At 37.8% G+C, this 9,440-nt stretch overlaps 1 protein-coding gene across 1 annotated transcript in view; it reads right to left on the bottom strand.

Moving 5' to 3' along the window:
- Positions 1–7,713, bottom strand: part of tub (TUB bipartite transcription factor) — a 17,347-nt gene extending 9,634 nt beyond the window's left edge. Inside the window, exons 1-5 of the mRNA XM_015006721.2 lie at positions 7,275–7,713; positions 4,636–4,798; positions 3,033–3,170; positions 2,341–2,493; positions 1–81 (exon numbers count right to left, since the gene is read on the bottom strand). The exon at positions 1–81 is cut by the window's left edge and continues 41 nt beyond it. Coding sequence (XP_014862207.2) covers positions 1–81; positions 2,341–2,493; positions 3,033–3,170; positions 4,636–4,798; positions 7,275–7,373 — 634 coding nt within the window. The 5' untranslated portion in view covers positions 7,374–7,713. The remainder of the gene's footprint in view (positions 82–2,340; positions 2,494–3,032; positions 3,171–4,635; positions 4,799–7,274) is intronic.
- Between the last annotated feature and the right edge of the window lie 1,727 nt (positions 7,714–9,440).

The following is a 9,440-nucleotide window of genomic DNA, read 5'->3' as shown; positions in this document are numbered from 1 at the left end:
TGCTGTTGAGCTGTGACGAGCTTGAGCTAATTTCATCGTCATCGTCCTCTTCTTCATCAAAATTCATACTGCTGGAAATACCTTTGGAACACAAACAGAAGAGAAAAAAATGAAAAATGAAAGAAAAAACCACCTGCAGGATTGCACACTCTAGACTTATTGCTGTGGAGAAGATTTAAAATTGAAAGCATCTAAACAACATTAAAAAATATTGTATCCGTTTTAATTTAAATGTGGTAATCAATCAATCAATCAAGTTTATTTATATAAACAAGACAGTTCAGAGTGCTTTTTTACATAATTAAAAACTCAATATAAAAAGTCACAAAAGACATCATATACTGGAGTCAACAATTGAGAAAACCTGTAACAAACATTATATTTTTATGAGCGACATCATCAAAATCAACAAAACACATCAAATATGTTGGTCAACGTTTCATTTCTTATAGTTCAATAGCAACAATAGACAGATGGGATTTAGTTGAGATTTAAAGGAAGTCAGTGTTTCAGCTCTTTTGCAGTTCTCTGGGAGTTTGTTGCAGCTTTGTGGCGCATAGAAGCTGAATGCTGCTTCTCCATGTTTGGTTCTGGTTCTGGGGATGCAGAGCAGAACCAGAACCAGAAGACCTGAGCGGTCTGGAAGGTTGGTACAACAATCGCAGATCTTTAATGTATTGAGGTGATAAGCAGTGACTTATAAACTAACAACGGTATTTTATTCTCTGAGCTACTCAAAGCCAGTGTAAAGACTTTAGAACTGGTGTAACCCGCTCTATCTTCCTAGTTTTAGTGAGAACGCCAGCAGCATCGTTGTGGATCAGCTGAAGTGGTCTAATTGATTTTTTTTTATTTTTTTTTTAGGCAGACCTGTGAAGACACTGCAGCAATAATCAACCCATCTAAAAGTAAACACGGATGAATTTCTCCACGTGTTGCTAGAACACCTGGAAATGTTCTTCAGGTGAAAGAAGGCCGACTTTCTAACTGTCTTTGTGGGAGCATATTGATATTAAATAAGACGGGTCGTGGGTCAAGATTTTTGCAAATTAACAATTTGTTGGTAACATAACTAATCTAGAGTTATTCTATTGCCAGAGTAATTGCTTAATGTTCTGCATTCTGAGCAGAGCTACTTATTGTTTTAAAACAACTGTGTCTTTTTTTTGGGATTGTCTGCAACATTAAAGAAACTAGTAAAAAAACAGTGGGTGTATCTCAACACCTCAGTTAGCTAAGTCTAAATGTAAACAACAAATAATCTCCAATTTAAAATGTGTTTTATTTCCAGTGTTAACGTTATTTCACTTTTTCTATCCAAGTTAATGTGGGCATGTGCTTAATTTTGTAAAAAAAATAAAAAATAAGAGAAGCAGGATAAACTCAGAGCTATGTTTTCTAAGAAGATCAAAAGAGACAGAGGGTTATTTACCAAAAAGCATTGTTACCAGTTGCTCCAATGTGCCTATAAAATACTTTTATTTTTTTCCTGTGACCTAATTACCTCATAAAAAATAAAAATATTACATTTGGTTTTGGTTGACTTGCTACTGCACCATTTCCCTAATGAGAGCTGGAGAGTGGAGATGAGGAGTGTGACTGACAGATGAGAGAGAAGAAGAGCGGCAATTACCATCAGACAGACGTTTGAGGCCGAGTTAATGCAGTTCGTCACACATCAAGAGTGGAAACCCTGAGTTGGTAATTGCTCCCATTTGTTTCGACTTTATGTGTAGGGTGTATGTTTAGCTGAAAGAAATGTTAGGCTTCCCTTCAAATCCTAACAACACTGCTGGTATTGTTAGGATTTGAAGATGGGTTTTTATCAGGTGCTCATTTGGACACGTGACAATTACAGAGACATAAGACTTCAGGAACTCTGCATATTTGTTCCTCATGTTAAAAAATGTATTGATTTTATAACTGTCTTTTTTTATTTATATAAAAATATGAGTCTTTGCTGATTGCTACAACTAATATTAGAGCTCAGCCAAGGAGAAAATGAATAAGTCAACATGATGTCTAAGAGCCACACTTTAATTTCACCTGAGCAGTCACTGTTTTTAAAGATTTGAATCCATTGTCTATAACCAATTTATCCTTGCTGGGTCATGTGGGGGACTGGTGCTTAATTCCAGTGGTCATTTGAGTGTGCTAGGAATTGCAAAATGACAAATAATTAGAATAATCTACATTTTGCTGGATTTCAATAAGCTCCTTGCTGTTGAGAGATTTAGTGTCACTCAGAGTGTGTGGTGAGGATGATAACCTGTCCAGTATTTCAGTGAACCAGAACGCTGTGGATGTCATGAAAGACTTTTCAAACAACAGAGGTTTTACCTTTCTTCAGCATGGTGACACGGAGGTCCTGCTTACTCTGTGACTGCGTGCAGCTCATGACCGGCTCTGCCTCGCCTTCCTCTGCAGCAGAATGGCCCACCGTCAGGATCTGGATCTGACTGTCGTCCTGCTGGGCAGCCGGGCTGTTGATCGCTGCCAGGTCGACATTCACCAAGAACAAACTTTGTTAAAAACGCTTCTCAGTAATGTCTATTTCATTTCTGCTTCACATATCAAAAACATCTTTGCGACTGAAATACAGATTTTCTGTTCAACCAGGAAATCTGCAGAGGCATGTCAATATTGTAGTGCCTGCTGCAAATGATAGATAGAAGCAACAAGAAATTGCAGGTAAGTGATCTAGGATGTACATCAAATCTACAGCTGACATTTGCAAACTCGTGATCTCTGATCTGCATAATGTTTCAGCCTCTAATGAGTCTTCCTGTCACATGTCACTGCAGAGCTTAGACACAGACAAAAAAAAAAAAAAAGAGAAAAGCTACACCGATTGTGTTTGCTGCCAGGAGTAGTTTGAACATTCAGCTCTTCAACTGTGATTGTTATCCAAGGATCCAAGGATAACAATTAGAGTGGAAGCAACACTACTTGTACACTGCTTGTAGTAAGTAAATATTAGTCATAATGTTATATATTTCATGGTCTGTTGATTTGAATTGTGGTGGACGAACCTTTATGTTTGCCCTTCCTCTCCTTCTTCTCACTGCCGGTCTGCGGAGTGGAGCTGGCCGATGCTTTGCCCTTTTTGGCTGAGCGAGGCAGCTGAGCGTCCGAAATCACCTTCACCTCCTCCCGTTCAGGATCTTGCACTGGAAAATATTCAGGTGGTGAACAGGAATGGAGAGCAGGATTCAGGAAAGTGGTATTTCAAAAAAACAAACAAAAAATGTGTTCATGTCTAAAATTTTGATGTAAATCAAATCTATAATTTCTATACAAATAATGCATTTTTTTTTGTTTTTCCTATATCAGCAAAGCTTAAAACTATTTACTTCTGTAGCAGCACTTTTACAACTCATAATTAGATTTTCTCAGATAAATATCTTTTTCTCTCTCTCAGTGAAAAATGAGGAATTTCATATCTCTAAGTCAAAGAAACTAAACATTTGGACTGGGAATTGCTGCTCAGGGATATTCTCTGAAGTCAATGTATACACCTCCATGAAAAAGGAATAAAATTACAAGCTGTAATGTGCATAAAATAAAAAATAATTGTTTTTCTTTTACATTGGCACAGCATTTTGTGGGCACTTTGCATATTGCCAAAAACACACTGAGAATGTTTTACAGCTGTAAAAATAACCTAAAATTTGATGAGAGCTTAATTTCGTTCTGGATTGCATTCCTTTTCTAAAATTGATTCATTATTAGAAAATCTGCACTCTTACATCTTGATTAAGTCTGTAATGGATTTTTTATTTTAACATGTTGTGATTTTTATTTTGGCAATTTCCCTGTGTGGTGCTGATTTCATTTTTCTTTTGGTCAGTGAAAACTTTCCACTGCTGTTAGACAAGTACAAGGTCTGATTGTTCCAGACTTTGCTCTGCTTTCTTCACAGAGTTTTAGTAAATACTTTTCTTTTCCTGGCATGGCATGTTAAAGCAGTTGTGTAAGATCACAGCATACAACATCCTCGGCCTCTTTCAAAGTTTCCTTTCACATTAATGATGCTAAATTTCACGGTCAGAGACTGGAACATTTTTCTACTGATGACATTTCAACCAGATTCGCGTAAGCATCCTGCTATCACGTTTGGAGATCATTTCTCTAATCCTACAAGCAAATCTTTTGGAAATAAGAAAATAAATTTTCCAGGCAACGTATTTCTGTTCAGAGCTATATAATGCTGCTTGATAGACTCTGTATTGAGGTTTGCCAGTTATTATTATGGAAGACGATGTGAGAACTGTTTGAAACTGCAGTTAACCAGCCAATGTTCTAACAAGCTACTTAAGATGTGAGATCGTGTTAAAAATAACCAGAGCACAAATCTACTGGTTTTGTGCTCTCTGTGCTTCCATTTTAATTTAGCTGTTCAAGTTTTCCACATTTTTATTTCACAGAATGGTAATGAAAGCAAACGGTTTTACACCAATCCGTATTCTCTAAGATTATGCTCTGTTCTGTTTTCTAATTCTCTCTATGAAACTGGAATTTATAATCGTGTCAGAAGGTTACATCTCTCTTAATTCATACATCTTTCTTTTTGACATCTGGCTTAATTCTAAGCAGGAGAGTTTCTGAACTCTTTGTCATTTTGGGCTTTCTCACCATGGTAGATGGTGCTGCTGTTGCTGCTGAGGTACGATTCGACCAGCGGGGCCTGCTCTTCGCTCTGTTTGGTCCGACGAGCGCGCGACCTCCCGTCCACGTTGGACTGGACCATTAGAGGCTCCTGCCTTTTCTTCTTCTGCTTCTGTTCAAGGAGGGCTCGCTGAGGGTTTGAACACAGACCAGAAGTCAGACAACGAAGGAACAGTTCAGGCAAACAACCCATATTTTACGAATGTCAACATGCAAATGAAAAACAAAAGCTTTACAAATAAAGGTGTATGGCATGGCATGCAAAGAAAGAAGGTTTCAAAAGGTTACACCACCCTAACCTTCTGCAAAAAAAAATGCAGGAGGAGTTTGTGGAAGTTATTTTTAGCTGCTATCTGCACATCTAAAATTCTGAGTCAGTCTTTTCAAGCATCTTTGTGAGAAAAAAAAACACAAAGCTTGGAGGAAGCACCTTGATGTGTCTTAGAAACACCTTCAGCAGTATTGTTAAGTAAATACTTTTGTGCGTCAGAGCTTTTTGAGAGGCACATGAAAGATCTTCCTAGGCAAGAGGATTTAGTGCTGCTACCAGTGTTTTCTGGTGAGCTGGTTTAGTTGCTTAAATGCAAGTTGGAACAAATGTATAAGACGTAGAAACAATGTTAGATGACTGGAAATGTGCTGCCAAACCAAATGATCTGATGCTAAATGGATTCTATGGCTTTTATCAGGACTAATTATACCCAACTAGAACTCTTTAATTATTAAAGGTTTCCATTAGAGAAAAAAATTAGATTGTACTGTAAGACTATGAAAAAACCCCCCACTAAATCACATCACAAACTAAACAGAAATAGCCTTGTATGAACATTTAGCTTTCATAAATGTAACTATAAAAAGACACATTATCATTTCTCCCTGTCTGCCATGAAATTAGATTAAAATTTACCAAATAAGGCTGATCAAAATTATTTCTAATGAAAGCAGAACAACGAAAGAGATTTTTTATTGCTTTCTTTATATCAGAAGTAGGCATACATAAGGATTATTTTGCCATTAAGCTACTGATAAAAGCCCAAGTTATGATGTCATAGCTTTGTAAGTTTCCTCTTCTTTTATATTTGAGTTAAAGGGAGGGACACACATGTATTTATGTGGTTCTGGGTTGGCCTGTGATGGGCTGGTAACCTGTCCAGGGTGTACCCTGGCCTCTTGATGGCTGAACATGCACAGCAGCACCCCAGGGCCCTGAGTGGATAAGCGCATGTAGAAAATGGATAGATGGTTACATGTTCTGAAAATTTCTGTTCCTTTAATCCAGGGGTCCCCAAACTACGGCCCGCGGGCCGGATCCGGCCCGCCACGTCATTTGGTCCAGCCCCCTGAACAATGCCGGATCCGGCCCGCCTGCTCATACCAGAGAGCATTCAGTGTTTTTTTTCATATATTGTATTTTCCGGTTTATATGTGGATTTTTCTTCAACCACCAGGGGGCTTTTGAGCAAATGTGAAACTTACTTTCCCTCAATGGAATATATACTCGTCAGTCACCGTTTCACTCACGGTTTTTTCCATTTGCATTCTGGGTAAAAATCTATCCAAAAGCGCGAATGTGTCGTCGTCTCCCCCCCCCCCCCCGCTCGACAGTTTCAAATACAGAACCCCCCCCCCCGCTCGACAGTTTCGAATACAGAACACCCCCCCCCCCCCCCCCGTCGACAAGAATTTCTTTGTTTTTTTTTTTTTTACTGCAAAAACTAAGACCGGCCCCCGACCACAGAAAGGAACAGCTATGTGGCCCTCGCAGGAAAAAGTTTGGGGACCCCTGCTTTAATCCATCCTGTGCCACAGAGCACTAGCAGTTCTACCTCGTCCTGCAGAGCTCTTTACAATTAAATTCGCATTGGTACGATCTAAAGAACGTTAGCATGAAACAAGCAAAAGACACAATAGGCGGCAAGCTTTCTATGGCTCAGTTAGAACGTTAAGAGATGGAACCATGTCAGAATGCAAAGGAATGATGAAATGATACAACTTCATCTCTGTTATTCAAACAACAAAGTCAGCTTGGATAGATGCCGAGTGAAGCAGCCGCACGCAAACCCATCCAATTAAATACGACAAAACCGAAAGAAAATTCAAAGAGCTCAAAATGCATTTATTCAGTGATTTTCTCTTCCTTGCTAAGTATTTTTACTGTGTTTATCATGGAGCTGAGACAGGCTGCCTGGGAGCGTGTTAGGTTACAGTGTTGCTCACAGGAAACAACAACATCAGTGTCAGTTTTCTGACTGCCAAACATCAGTTTGACTGAGGATTCCTGGACTCTCCAATTCTGACTCATGGTCCTGTTATAATCTGTTGTGTTAGAGGGAAAAAAAATGCCTGTTGAGAAAACATTTAATGAGAATGAAAGCCTTAATGTGGGCAGTGGCTCAAGACCACCTAGTGCGTTGTTTTCTTTCTGTGCTGAAGAAGCACAAACCGTCTCATCAGAAAGCCCTTTAGGAAGATAACAGAATCCACCGTGGGGTTTTGACTCGAAGTTGACTGATGGAGCAGTAGCAGCTTTTGATGATAAAGCTGTCCTGCTGTGATTGATTTGTTTTTCCTTTTTTATCAGAGCTGTGAGAATATCAGAGGCTCACCTGTCTGTCCAGTTTCTGCTGTCGGAGGTTTGTCCCTTCATCGTCTAAAGTGCTGCAGAGAAATGAACGGAAGAAAAAAAAACAGGCTAGAATAAACATTTACTAAAAAACAAAGACAACTTCATGAACAGTGCTGTAAAAAAACCCACTTATCCCTTTTAATAACTTTCTATGTTTTTAGTTTTCTGTCACACGGAAATGTTTCTGATCATCAAGCAACGTAACAATCTTCCAGAAGCAAATTATGGAAAATGTTTTCAAGCATACAAATTACAAATCCTGGAGCAAATGAAACAATGTAAGAAAGTGGATAAAAGTAAATCATTAAAGTGTATAAATACAGAGCGGTGCATTTGAGTGAATATATCACATTGAACAATGCAAATACCAGTTTAAAAAATCTATTTATGTTCACTAAATGCATTACTTATGCATGAATGCTTCAAAAATGTCTTTTCAAGACAAACTTCAGACTAAAGGAGAGCACACAGGCTTCAGTCCAACCATGACTCAACATAATCCCTCATCTGAGTTGTATTTTGTATCTGCTATCGCTCATAAATGTAATTCTACGATGCACCGGATCGATGGCAAATACAATTTGTTGACTCAAAAAAATAATAATATTTCCAGGAAGTATGACATCAATCACACTGTGATGAACTGCCCAGAGTGTAACTCTTCCCAGCAGTCCACTCGAAAAATTATAGTTTTCCAATAAACTATTCGTGTCATTGGCATTATTTAATATCAGATGCACTGGAAGGTTTCACAAATTTGTCAAGAAAATTAAATGCATGTGGAACATGTGACATATCTGAGCTCTGTGCTCTGTCTTCATTTGTATTTGACTGACTTTTTATTTATTTTACACAGAGACAACTTTTATTAACCTAGTAAAAGAGAGATACATGAAGAAACTAGCAAAAAATTAAAAAATTTTTAAAAAAATTCTGCCTGGTCTCTGCACAGGGTGATGGAAATCAAATATGATTTAAAAGATCATGAATAGATGAAAAGTGATGAAAAGTTTTAGCCTTTCTGCTATACTGTTATTGTCAGCCAAGCATAACATCCTTCTAAAGGACTTATAATCACACATAATTATGCAAAATAGAAAGTCTTTAAATGCAGAGTTGATTCATTTGAGCAAAATGCTGCAGCTCTTTGCCTTTTTGACTTTCTAACACTAAGTTTGGAAGTGGCTGTTAAATTTGAGAAAAGATCAGTTAGTGATTTACTAGAAAATATAATCTCAAATGCAAAATCTTACATTTACAGGACATCATAAAAGCCAACAAATTGTATTTAAATGTTTTTGATTTGTTAATTTTCCTCAAAAATTTCCCATGAAGCAACACATTTCTTGCTTTTTCCTCCTTGCTTTACATTTCTCTACATCCCACACTTCACACACTAACACTACAAAATGTTGTCAACTAAATAATGACATTTACAAACCAGCTACCTTAAAGACAAAATGATGACAGTTCATAGCTGAAAACAAAGCCATAAAATCCTTGTATAATACCAAAATGAAGAAAATTTTGTATCGAAATGATGACGAGAATCTTTTTCTCACTTATTTCTTACTTTTTAGGTTTAATTTCCCTCACTGAACCATCCGCAGTTGCTTCACATGACATCAGATGAAAGAGTTGTTAAACATATTCCGCATAAATACTGATTTTCACAAGACTCTTTCTGTCATCCTCTTCATCGTTTGCACTCAGCCCCGGTTCCTCACATTCAGAGCTTCAACACAGAACACTGTGACATGCGTAGGGAATTAAGAAGATAAGGATTTCTTGAAAAATGTATGCCTCTTCATCTGTCAGCACAGCTTGAAAGCAGAATATTTGAGAAAAGTCCCATTTACGCTGAAGTTCCTTCATAAAGATGGCAAAATGTGAGGAGCTCTGCTACGTTGACATTTTGCCTCTGCCTGTTAAAGTGTTCCCTGTTTGAGCAGCTTTTAATTTAATCTATCCACTAATGTGTCTTTAATGTGAGAGTTTGTCCACATGCCTCTCTGTGCTGCCGGCACATGGAGGACTCTGTGAGAGGCATCAGGCTGAAAAAAAAAAAAAAAAAAAAACACATTTCAAGCTCAACACAATGACAATGAAATCTAATTATGAACGTATTTGTGACTATGTGTTTTCC

The sequence above is a fragment of the Poecilia mexicana genome, unplaced genomic scaffold (genome assembly GCF_051168715.1).
Source record: "Poecilia mexicana isolate PSO_F unplaced genomic scaffold, ASM5116871v1 scaffold_3, whole genome shotgun sequence".
NCBI lineage: Eukaryota > Metazoa > Chordata > Actinopteri > Cyprinodontiformes > Poeciliidae > Poecilia > Poecilia mexicana.
Note: the sequence above shows the minus strand (reverse complement) of the source record. Positions and strands in the feature narration are given on the sequence as shown.